The sequence below is a fragment of the Desmodus rotundus genome, chromosome X, assembly GCF_022682495.2.
Source record: "Desmodus rotundus isolate HL8 chromosome X, HLdesRot8A.1, whole genome shotgun sequence".
Lineage (NCBI taxonomy): Eukaryota > Metazoa > Chordata > Mammalia > Chiroptera > Phyllostomidae > Desmodus > Desmodus rotundus.
The window spans coordinates 5928707-5942120 of NC_071400.1; the positions used below are offsets into that span (position 1 = coordinate 5928707).

At 43.1% G+C, this 13414-nt stretch overlaps 1 protein-coding gene across 4 annotated transcripts in view; it reads right to left on the reverse strand.

Annotated features, from left to right (window-relative positions):
- Nucleotides 1–13414, reverse strand: part of OPHN1 (oligophrenin 1) — a 268416-nt gene that overhangs the window by 45460 nt on the left and 209542 nt on the right. For all 4 annotated transcript variants that reach the window (XM_045191252.3, XM_071220302.1, XM_045191250.3 and 1 more), the window contains one exon: nt 9236–9395. In XM_045191252.3, the coding sequence (XP_045047187.2) occupies nt 9236–9395 (160 nt within the window). The remainder of the gene's footprint in view (nt 1–9235; nt 9396–13414) is intronic.

Here is a 13414-nt window from a genome sequence, read left to right on the forward strand (position 1 = left end):
TCGTTATCCCCTATTCCTAGTTTGCTGAATTTTTTGTTTGTTTCCTTTTAAAAGTTTATGTTGATTGTTTCAAATGTTTAGTCTGCATAAATTGATGTTTGTGTGAGTTTGCTTGTTTTGCCTGTTAATATGGTAGATTACATTGTTTGATTTTCTTTGTCTTAATTTATTTTTCAAATATACTGGACATAAAATATATGTTAGTTTCAGGCGTACAACATAGTGATTAGACATTAATATACATTATGAAGTGATCCCTCCAGTAAGTCTAGTATCCATCTGGCATCATACATAGTTATTACAAGGCTGTACTGTGTTCTCTAGGCTGTACTGTGTATCCCAATGACTATTTTTTATAACTGGTTATTCATAATTTTTAATCTCTTTCACCTTTTTATTCATGCCCCACCCCCGCCCATCTGGCAACCATCTGTGTGTTTATTCAGCCATAAAAAAAGAACAAAACAGTATTCCTTATGTTGATTTTATATCCTGCAACTTTCCTGAATTTGTTCATTGGTTCTAGCAGTTTTTTGGTGGAGTCTTTAGAATTTTCTAAATGTAAGATTGTATCATCTGCAAACTAAGACAATTGCACTGTTTCCTTTCCTATTTGGGTAGCTTTAATTTCTTTTCCTTGCCTGACTGCTCTGGCTAGGACTCCCAGTACTATGTTGAATAACAGTGGTGAGAGTGGCCACCCTTGTCTTAGTCCTGATCTTACAGGAAAGGCTTTCAACCTTTCACTATTGACTATGGTGCTGGCTGTGGGTGTATCATATATATCATTTACTGTGCTGGGGTATGTTCCTTCCATACTCAATTTGTTGAGTGGTTTTTATCATCAGAGTATGTTGAATTTTGTCAAAAGCTCTTTCTACCTCCTTTGAGATGATCGTATAGTTTTTCTTTTTTTAAAGATTTATTTATTTTTAGACAGAGTGGAAAGGAGAAAGAGAAGGAGAGAAACATCAATGTGTGGCTGCCTCCCACGCACCCCCACTGGGGACATGGCCCTCAACCCAGGCATGTACCCAGACTGGGAATTAAACCGGCAACCCTTTGGTTCACAGGCTGGCACTCAATCCACTGAGCCACACCAGCCATGGCATAATTTTTCTTTTTAGTGTGGTATGTCACATTTATTATTTCCCCATATATTGAATCATCCATGCATCACAGGGACAAATCCCACTTGATCATGTAAAATGATCCTTTTGATGTGCTTTTGTGCTTCCATTTTCTTTTTTTAATACATTATTGGAATTGTCTTTTGATTTCTTCCTTGACCTATTGGTTATTCAATAATATGTTGTTTACTCTCCATATATTTGTAAATTGCCCAGCTTTGTTCTTGTTATTGCTTTCAAGTTTCATACCATTGTGGTTGAAAAAGATACTTAGTGTGATTTCAATCTTCTAAAATTTGCCAAGACTTCCTTTGTGTCCTATTACATGATTTATACTAAGGAATATTCCTGTGTGCTTGAGAAGAATGTGAATTCTGCTGCTATTGGAAGTGTCCTGTACATGTCTGTTAGTTTTATTTTGTTCAAAGCGTGGTTCAAGTCTACCATTTCCACGTTGATTTTGTCTGGACGATATATCTAGTGTTGAAAGTGGATTACTGAAGTCCCCTACTATTGTATTTTTGTCATCCTCCTTCAGATCTTTGTTTGCTTAGTATATTTACGTGTGCTGATCTTTGGTACATATATATTTATGAATGTTATATATTCTTGATGAATTGATCCCATTATCATGTAAGGACCATCTTTGTTATTTTACCATTTGGGGCTAAAAGTCTGTATAGTGTGGTAAATATAGCTACCCCTGCCCCCCTCGTTTCCACTCCTATGGAATACCTTTTCTACTCCTTGTGTCAGCACTGGCAGCTAGATGTTAATATAGGAAAAGAGCAAAGGGAATCAGACATTAAAAAGCCTAATCAACTAGGGAGCTAATTTGCAAAATAACCCTGATTAAGTCTGGCAGTAACAGCTTCAGACACCCCAGGGGATTTCATGATTGCCCTACTAAGGGGATTAACACCTCTCACTTTCCCACATAAGGAGGGAGGACCAGCTTTCTAATCTCCCCAGGGTAAAACAGTCCACTTGTGAGAAGGAAAGTCTATTGAATTTACCTATAATTCTGCTCGTTCTTTTATTCCTTCTTGCTTCCTGATATTCCATGATTCCTTCTCTTATTGTACCCTTTCTGTTTACAGAACTTCCTTTAGCTATTCTAGGATATGTTGCTGGTAACAAATTCTCTTAGTCTTGTGTCATTTGGATTGCATAATTTCTGTTATTCTTTTAAAAAATTTTTTTCTTTTTCTTTTATTTATTTATTTTTAGAGAGAAGGGAAGGGAGGGAGAGAGGGAGAGAAACATCAATGTGTGGTGGAGTCTTGCACGCCCCCAACTGGGGACCCAGCCTACAACCCAGGCATGTGCCCTGACTGGGAATCAAACCGGTGACCCTTTCATTTGCAGGCTGGCATTCAATCCACTGAGCCACACCAGCCAGGGCTAATTTCTGTTATTCTTAAAGTTCACTTTCTTTCCCCTGTTTTCTCCATTCTATTGTTAAGCACATCTATTGCATTTCAAATTTTCACGTATTGCATTTTACAGCTCTAGAATTCTCTTTTTTTTTTTTAAAGATTTTATTTATTTATTTTTAGGCAGAGGGGAAGGGAGGGAGAAAGAAAGGGAGAGAAACACCAATGTGTGGTTGCCTCTTACGCACCCCATACCAGGGACCTGGCCCGCAACCCAGGCATGTGCCCTGACTGGGAATTGAACCAGCTACCCTTTGGTTTGCAGTCTGGCATTCAGTCCACTGAGCCACACCAGCAGGGCTACAGTTATAGAATTTTCACTCAGTTCTTCTTTTTACCTTTTATTTCTTTGCTAAGTCTTCGTGCTTCTCTGGAGAAACTTTCTATTACTATGCTGAGATTTTATATTTTTTCATTTGTTTCAAATGTAGTCCTAATCGATTTTATAATGGCTACTTTTAAATTCTTGTCATGTAGTTAACATCTGTGTCATCTTGCTCTTGCTGTCTATTGATGGTCTTTTCCCATTCATGTTGACATTTTCCTGGTTCTTAGTAGAGTAAATGGTTTTCAAATGAAGCCTGTTAATTTGTATATTATGAGAGGGAGATGGGTGTGGGTGTGGCAGGGGGAAATGGTGGTGGGAAAATGGAGACAAGTGTACAAATAACAATAAAAACAAGAGAGTCTTATGCTTACTTATATCTCCCGTTATAACAGGCCTCGTCAGACCCTGCCACTGCAGAAGAGGAGGCGCACGGCCAGGGTGGGGTCTAAGTCCAGGTTTTCTACTTGGCCTCCCTTGACATCCTAAAGAGAGGGAAAGACTCCTTTTCCTACTAGGCAGGAGTAGGAGTTTAGGCTTCTTGATAGGCCTCTTAATAGTACCACTCTGGCTGGAGGGAAGGGGTGACTCATTACTGTTCCCTACATAGTCTCCTCTCCACTGATGCCCCAGAGTGGTAGTCATATTACCACCGAGTGGTGGTAAAAGTCACATATTGCTAACAGGCCTCCGCTGACACCACTTCAGTGCTTATATGGGAATGGGAGTCCAAGTGCTTCCTGTGGTCACCAATGACAACATAGGGAATGGGAGAGATTGTCTCGTTCCCACCAGGTATGGAAGAAAGTTCAGCATCTCACTTGGCCTTCTTGACCACCACGTGGGTTCTGGGTAGGGTAGGTCAGCTGCCTTGTTACAGACCAGGAAAGGTAGAAGTCTCGGCTCCCTACTCAGCCTTTGCAGGCAGGGGCGGGGGTGGATCTGCATTTTTGTCTGTGGTGTTTTACTGGAGTAGAGTTTATTATCTAACATTTTTCTGTTTTAGGCTGTTCCTTTGCAGGTTCTTCGGCTAAAGAGAGTAGGCTTTGTTGGGAACATTTTAGACTGCATCTGTTGGTTTTCTTAGGTTGTCAGCTTCCAGACTACACAATGTGGGAGATATGAGGCAAAAACAAATAACAAGTGACTCATGGCCATGTCACTGCTCGGGTTACAAGGCCCCTAGCCAGTCTAGTCTGCCTTCTTCCCTCCGTATTTCAGTTTTCTTGTGCTGCTTTTATAAATAATGTCCTACAGGTGCCAGGCTAGCTCAGCTGGTACTCTTATAATTAATGTCCAGGGTTTTTAGCTCTAGGCAGTAGAGGAATAATATGTACATATTAAAATCAATCAAATGTATCAATGCATGTGTATGTGTATATATGCAACTCATTTTCCTCAAATGAGAAACAAGAAATTATTGACTAAGAATTGTAACTAGGGGTTGAACATAGGTAAAGGGTGGAATTGTTTTTCATTCTATATTTTCTCTACGGCTTGAAATTTTTACAATAAGTGGTACGTGCACCACTTATATTTCACAACTTTAAAAACATTTAAAGCAGGAGATACTTTTCAGTGTTTATACTACATGACTTAACCTGGGCAACTGAAATTACTGTCCACTCTTTCCCTCTAAAACTCTCTCTTTCCAGGAGTCTAGGGCCCCCCTACCTTCTAGTTCTCCCGCTACTGACCATTCATTCCCAATATGGTTTGTAGTCTCTCCTATTGGCCCTTCAAATATCGGCACTCCCTAGATGTCAGTGCTTCTTCGAATATTTATTCTCTTGCTACAAGTAATCCATAAGACTATTCATTCACGTGGTTTTCACCCCCCTCCTCTGCTATTGAAGGCCAACTCTATTTTTCTAAACCCGCTCTCTTCTCTGACCTCAGGCTTCTCTTAGGCAAATCTATCTTAATTTGCCCCAACTTAACTCCTGATCTTTACTTTCAAATCTGTTCCCCTGCAGTCTTATCCATCTCAGTAAATGGCAACTTCATCCTTCCAGTTGCTCAGATAAAAAAAAAAAAAACTTGAAGCTACCCATGACCTTTCTCTTCCCCATATTCCACGTAAGATTTGTCAGCAAATCTGTTGCCTGTACCTCCAAAATACATTTAGAATCTGACTTCTCACCATCTTCACTGTTACCACCCTCATCCAAGGTACAATCATTTCTTGATTGAATTATTGAAAGAGACTCATAATTAGTATCCTTGCTTCTACCCTTGTTCCCCTACAGCTATCTCTCCATACAGGAACCAGAATTGTCCTGCTAAACCTAAGACAAATAATGTCATTTCCCTGGTCAAAAACTTCTATCTTACACAGATAGCAAACTCAAAGTCCTTCCAATGGATTCTAAAGCACTATAGTATCTACTCCGCTAGCCCTTTCCATTTCCTTTCTTAACCCATGTTCTATTTCTTCTTTTGCTGAATCTTTTCTAGCCAATATGGCCACTTTGAACATGATAACACAATTCTGCCTCAGGGACTTTGCATTTAACATTTGCTCAGCCTAGAATGCTTTCGCACCAGTTTTCTGAATGAACCACTCCTTTACTCCCTATGGTCCTCTGCTGAAACATAGTCTTCCAAATGAGGCCTTCCTGGCTATTGTATTTAAAATTGCAAAACCACTGACTTCTGTCAAGATGGTGGAGTAGGTAATGTTAGGCCTGCCTCCTCCCACAACCACATCAAAAGTATAACAAATACAGAACCACCCATGGAAATCACCTGAAGACTAGCCGAACAGAACTCTTCTATCTAAGGACATTAAAAAAATGTACCAAGACTGGTACGAGGGGCACAGATGCAGAACAGGCTGGGTGCACAACTATGTGTGGCAATGAAGAAGTGGGAGGATTATCTCAGCTGTGGAGGATCGCCTCGAGCAGGGAGGGGTCCCAGCCCCACATCTGGCTCACCAGCCTGGGGACTCCCCCACAACATCTTGCTTTGAAAATCAGTGAGGATTCCCTCTGGGAGAGATGGAGGGCTTCTGGAGTCCCATATGGTCCTCATAAAGGGTCCATACATGGAATTACCTGCTGACAGACACACTCGCTCTAAGCCTAGCGCTGGGGAAGCAGATCGAAAAGTGCCAGAGACATAGGGTGAAGAACTAAACTGTCTGGCTTCAGGACAGGACTGGAGTGGAAGCTCTCTCTGCCATTGTGTTTTTTTGTTGAGCCCTCCCACCATACAGCTGGCAGGAAGGTGCCTTTTTCCCTGCTCTGAGCCCTCCCCCTAACCTAGCCTGCAGACGGGTGCCAAACCTGAGTCTCCATCAAATTCACCCCATCCTGGTGATACTCTGAAAACCCACTCCATCTAACTGATGCACAAGTCTGAACCTCTTTCAGTGGCTGTTATTCATAAGAGGCTGGCCTCGGCCCACACTATGGAATTCCTCAGCCCATAGCATGGAAGTAGTGACAGCTGGCCTCAGTTCACAGGATAACCACTCCCAGGTGTCTCTAAGCCCAGTACAGGCAGCTGCCACCATAGATCACTTTGTAGCTCCTACCATGTGGACATGGGACCAGCACAGGTAGAAGCTGACCTAGGTCTGCACTAGTACCCCTTTCAAGAGGCCCAAGAGCCAACACACCCAGTGACTGCCTTCAGAACACACCAGGGCACCACCCAATTAGCTCCACAAATGGCACACCCAAAGGGCCAACTCAGCAGGCACCAGAGGACCACTAAAGTAAATCCCACTCCGTGGGTCTGCCCCCACATGGTAACTCATCCTCTGAAGTCACAGCCAGTCAGCTTGAGGGTTAATTACACCCAGTCATGTGCCAATAGTAATCAAGGCCCAACTACAACAGGAGGGCACAAACAACGCACAAAAAAGAATATCCCTAAAGTACCCAGCTGAGGTGGCCACGGATACTGCACAACTGGGCCCCATAGAACACCTACTATATAATATCACCCTGCCAAACCCAGGAGACATAGCAGCTCTATCCAATACATAGAAACAAACACAGGGAGGCAGCCTAAATGTGCAGACAAAGAAACATGTCCAAATGAAAGAATAGGACAAAATTCCAGAAAAAGAACTAAACAAAATGGAGGCAAGCAATCTACCAGATACATAGTTCAAAATACTGGTTATATGGTTGATCAATGAACTTAGAGTAAGAGTAGATGAACACAGTGAGAACATCAACGAAGAGAGAGTAAACATAAAAAAGAGCATAGAAACCATAAACAAGAATCAGAAATGAAAAATACAGTAAGTGAAATACAGAATACATAAGATGGAATCAACAGCAAATTAGATGAAGCAGAGGACTAAATCAGTAATTTAGAGACAAGGTAGGCAAAAACACTCAATCAGTGCAGCAAAAAGAAAAAGAATAAAAAATATTAGGGTAGTTCAAGGCAGGGGTCCCCAACCCCCGGGCCATGGACCAGTACAGGTCCGAAGTCTGTTAGGAACTGGGCCCAAGGGAAGCTCCTCTGAGCTCTGCCTCCTCTCTCTACCCCCACCCCACCACAGCAGGTGGTGAGTGGTGGTGAGGAAGGGAAGCTCACCTGATCCCTACCTCCTGTTCCACCCCCACCTGAGCTCTGCCTCCTGTCCCTCCGTCCCCCAGCTCTGCCTCCTGTCCTCACCACCCCAGCTACCAGTCAGTGGAAAAACCAGTCCCTGATGCCAAAAAGGTTGGGGACCTCTGGTTTAAGGGATCTCTGGAACAATATCGAGTGTATTAATAATGGCATCACAGGGTACCAGAAGGAGAAGAGAAAGAGCAGGGGACTGAAAACTTATTTGAAGGAATAATGACTGAAAACTTCCCCATTCTGGCAAAGGAAACAGACATACAAGTCCAGGAAGCACAGAGAGTCCCAAACAAAATGAATCCAAACAGGCCCATAACAAGACACACTGAAATTAAAATGCCAAAGGTTAAAGACAAAGAAATCTTAGGTTGCTTCCAGTACCTGGCTATTGTAAATTGTGCTGCTATGAACATTGGGGTACATAGGTTCTTTTGGATGGGTGTTTCAGGGTTCTTAGGGTATAATTCCGGACACATGGACCAAATCAAGGGGGAGGGTGGAGGTGGGGGAGGGAGGGGGGTTCGGCTGGGGTGGGGTGGAGGGATGGGGAGAAAAGGCACACAACTATAATTGAATAACAATAAAAAATTTAAAAAAAGACAAAGAAATCATCTTTTTTTAAATCTTCATCCAAAAATGTTTATTGATTTTAGACAGAGAGGAAGGGAGAGAGAAACATCGCTGTGAGATAGAAACATCAATCAGTTGCCTCCTGTATGTGCCCCAACTGCATATTGAACTTGCACGCAACCTAGGCATGTGCCCTGACTGAGAATGGAACCAGCAAACTTTGGTGTACAGGATGATGCTCCAACCTACTGAGCCACCAAGCCAAATCCAAAGAGAGAATCTTTAAGAGCAGCAAGAGAAGAACACTTAGTTATGTGTAAGGGAGCTCTTATGAGAACCTCAGCTGATTTGTTAACAGAAACTTTGCAGGCCAGAAGGGATTGACACAAAATATTCAAAGTGATGAAAAGCAGGGACCTACAACCAAGATTACTGTAACCAACAAAGCTGTCACTTAGAATGGAAAGATAGAAAAAGAGCTTCTCAGACAAGAAAAAGCTAATGAAGTTCATCACCCCCAAACCAGTATTGCAAGAAATTTTAAAAAGACAAGAAGAATAAAGAAGGAGGAGGAGGAAGACAAGGAAGAAGAAAAGGGAGGGGATAGAGAGGAGAGGGAGGAGAAGAAAAAAGAGAGAAAGAAAGATTTAAAAATATGAATAACCCTGGCTGTGGCTCAATGAATTGAGTGCTGGCCTGCAAATCGAAAGGTCACTGGTTTGATTCCCTGGGTTGCGGGCCAGGCCCCCAGCTCTGGGTGTGTGAGAGGCAACCAATCAATGTATCTCTCCCATATTGATGTTTGTCTCCCTCTCTTTCTCCCTCCCTTCCCCTCTCTCTAAAAAATAAACAAAATCTTTTTAAAAAATAAAAATACGAATACTAAAATGGTAATAACCACATACCTATCAATAATTACTTTAAAGGTAAACGTAGATAGTGATATTTTTCTTCTCTATACTATCTAGCATGGTGTCTGGTAATAAAATAATTACATAATCAAGCACTATTTGCTGAACAAATGAACTTCACAGGGGCAGAAATGCTACTAAATGGCATTGTGCCATAATGGAATGTCCTCCCATTATCAACTTGAGCCAGGAAGGGAGACCCAACTCTAAAAGGTGACTAAGGAAAAGTGTTACATGTTTGGAGGAGTGATGGCGAGGACAGGAAATACATACCTTGACAAAGTGCTCAATTAGGATTTCGACCACAATGTTCTGAAATTTGATGTTCATCATGGCAGCCACAGTGTCCTCCTGAGCTCTCATCAGCGTGGGACCAAAGATCACCCCCATGTTGGAGGGGGTCATAAGATTCTCTTTGCTGTGCTCACATACACTGCCAAAGGAGAAAGAAAATGATTAACAAGATTTTCTCCAGGACTCCCACGTAACCAAGACTGTTAGCTGACATAGGGGGCAAGTGAAACTAAAACATGGAAGAGGCCCAAGATGGGAAGAAAACATTAAAATACAAACAACTAGCAAGGAATGCAAGACGCTATATAACTAGGGGCCAAAATGAGACATAGGTAAATTAGTAGCACTGTAGAATAGAGGCAGGTTGTAGGGCTATGGTTAGAGAGTATTTAGAAAGAAAGGAAGGAAGCAGTATGTCCAGGCAAGAGGTATAGTATGTATATAAAGAAGAAAAAAGTACATAGAGAAAGTGTATGCCAGTCTCATCAGTTAGGATTCCAGGCCCTTTCCTACCCTGAGTTACAGAAGCAAAAAACTCAAATAGGTGACAGGGATTCTTAAGCTTAGCCCTTTAACATTGTCCTCACTTTACAGATGAAAAAACAGAAGTCCAGAGAAGGAAAAATATTTGCCTGAAGTTAAAAACAGCCTAATTCCAATAGGGCCTTTAACCCCAAATTTTCTGATCCCTAGTTACCTCCTTGGTTAATTTTCCTTTACTGGTGTCCTGTTTTTATAGGACAGGCCAAACTCTTATGAAAGTAGCAATTAAGGCCTTCTATGACTGGGGCTCTGAAGCTGATGTGGGTGACTCATTAGCTGTGCAACAGTGACTATTAGTGACCTAAACTCTCTGGACTTCAGTTTTTCTATTTGCAAAAATAACACCTACCTCAGAGGGCTATTGAATAGACCTAAATGGCTTTAGCATGGTATCCTGGAAATAACCCATTAGAAGTATCTGCTCTTATTATTACCTCTCCAGGAGTCTCCATCTAGGCACTGCTGACCTTGGACATTTCATATACTACATTGCCTAAGTCAGATTTTCTGGCTAAACCATGTTTCAAGCTCCAAGTCTTTGCATTCCTTGTGCTTAGAATGTCCCCCTCCTCCTAGACCTAAAGAATGTGTATCTGTCCATTGAGATTCACTTTACCTGCTATCTCTATCAGAGCCATCCCAGCCCACTGTCCTCATCTTGACTGAAAGGCACTATTGGAAAGCAGAATATATTGCAATTTTCTGTTTATTACTTGCCTCTCCCACTAGGTGGTAAACAACTTCCAAGTGTGTGTGCCTTGCACACAGCAGGTACCAATTAATTATTATTATTTTTTAAAGATTTTATTTATTTATCTTTAGAGAGAAGGGAAGGGAGGGAGAGAGAGAGAGAAACATCAATGTGTGGTTGTCTCTCACATGCCTTCCAACTGGGGACCTGGCCCGCAACCCAGACATGTGCCCTAATTGGGAATCAAACTGGCAACCCCTTGGTTCATAGGCCAGCGCTCAATCTACTCAGCCACACCAGCCAGGGCCAATTAATTATTTTTAATGGACCTGAATGTCTCTACTGCTCTTTCAAATAGTACTGGAGGCATCAAAGCAAAGGATGTGCTGTCCTTTGGTCAGAATAGCTGTGAGGGAAGGGAGGTGAGGCAATAAGACAATCCATGACAAACACTAATTTTGAAAACTCATCCAGATAAAGAGAGGTCCAAGATGGCAGAGTAGGTAGAAGTTGCACTAACGTCCCATGACCACATCCAAATTACAACTAAATTACAGAACAATCAACCTGTATAACCCTCTGAGGACTAGCTGAACAGAACTTGTAAGATTAAAGATGTACAGAAGACCAGAAAGAAACTGGTAGGAGGGATGGAAATCCAAAATGGACTGGCCCTTCATCCGTGTGTGGTGGTTGATAATCCAAAGGGATATCTCAGCTGCAGAAGTCCCCTCTGAGGAGTGAAGGGTCCCACCATCACTCTGGGCTCCCCAGTCTGTGCACCAGCGAAGAGAAGAGGGGTCCACATGACATCTGCCTGTGAAAATCAGCAGGGACTAAATCTGCTCAGGCGACACAGAAGGATGCTGGAAATCCAGGCATCTACTAAAAGGGACAGTACAGAAAATTTCACTAACTGGCACTCACCATACGCTCTGGTGAAGTTGCCAGCATCATACAGGGTGAGACTGAGTTGTGTGGCTTTAAGGAGAGGGCTGGAGGGATAACCACAAAAGCCCATTTGTTGAGTCCCTCTTCCACATCGCCCATGGATACCATCATTTCTGGGTGGACCACTGACCCATGGGGCATTAGTCTGGGGAGCTACTCTAGCCCCATCCTGATGACTCTCAGAGGCCCTGCCCTATGCCCAGGTCATACACAGCTGTGATGCAGTCCTTTAAAAATCTTGAGGAATTACAGGTGAGCTTGGGGAGGCGGTGGGGGGAACTGTGCTAGGGATACACAGGGAGAGGCTGAGTTGTGTGGCTTTAGGACAAAGGCCATCTTCCTGTGCAGAGCCCTCCTTCCACAGGCCAAATCTTAATCTGTGGTAGCCCACCCTGAACTCTACTGGCTCAACCCTAATGACTCCCTTAGACCACAGAGGTCAACAGGACCCAAGTAGGTGGTGGCTGACCTCAGTACACTATAAAAATTTGTGAAGGGCCTCAGACCCAGCACTGATGCATTCTGAATCTGTATTAAATTGATGAACACCACTTGCCCTTACGTGGTGACTCACTGATAACCTACATCATACAAACTAAGTACCGCATGAGGCTACTTCAGGGCCAAGGTTAATGAACAGCTGGCAGGTGGATGAAGGACTTGGGGTGCTGTGGGACTTTTGCTGACATGTCCTAGGCCTGGTACTGCTGGCAGATGGCACAACTGGACCCTCACACTTACACCCAGGACCGGCACAGGCAGCTAATAAGAGTGGCTCCTAACAGGAAGGATCTGACATTGACCTGCACCAGATTCCCCCTCAAGAGTCTCCAGAATCAACATACCCAGTGGCTGGTTTCAGACCACAATAGAGTATGACCTGATAAGCTGTACAAGCAGCACATCCAAAGAGAGGACTAACCAGTCACTAGACCAGGGTTCCCCAAGCCCTGGACCACAGACCAGTACCTGTCTGTGTACTGTTAGGCACCAGGCCACACAGCAGGAGGTGAGCAGTGGACGAGTGAGCGGATCTTCGCTCGCATTATCACCTGAGCTCTGCCTTCTGCCTCCTCCCTACCCCCACCCCAACCCCCCCATCCATTGAAAAACTGTTCCATGAAACCTCTCCCTGGTGCAAAATAGGTTGGGAACGGTTGCACTAGACCAGGCTGGGAAAAATTCTGCTTCCTGGAGTCAGGATGTGCCCAGCAACTGGCATATTGGGCTCAACGGTCAATGCTGACAGTAAGCCAGACTGAGGGCCAACCCCAAGACAGGCAAAGAGCAATGAAGACTCAACTACAACAGGAGGGCTCATATAACCCACACAAGAAACCAGCTCAGGTGAACAGGTAGACTGAGCAATTGGGCCCACAGGACACCTACTAAATGAGGCCATAATACCAATCCCAGAAGACACAGATCTACCGAATACAGAGAGGCAGCCCAAATGGGGAATGAAAGAAACATGTCACAGCCAAAAGAACAGGAGAAATCTCCAGAGAGAGAACTGAATGAAATGGAGCCAAGAAAACTACCAGACGCAGAGTTCCAAACAATGGTTATAAGGATGCTCAACAGCATGAAAAAGGACATCAAAAGAAAAAAGAATTTGAAAACCTGAGGATGGTTTAAAGAACCCCTGACACATTATCAAGCACAAACACATCTATATCATAGGGGTGCTAGAAGAAGAAAAGAGAGGGGAAGGGATTGAGAAAATATTTGAAGACATAATGACTGAATACTGCCCTGACCTGCTGAGCAAAAAAAAGGCTCACAAATCCAGGAAGCACAGACACTCCCAAAGTGAACCCAAGGAGGCTGGCAACAAGACACATCATAATTAAAACAGCAAAGAATAAAGACAAAGAGAATCCCAAAAGCAGCAACAATAAGATAGTTACCTTCAAGGGAGCTCCATGAGACTGTCAGTTGATTTCTCAACAGAAACATTTCAGTCCAGAAGG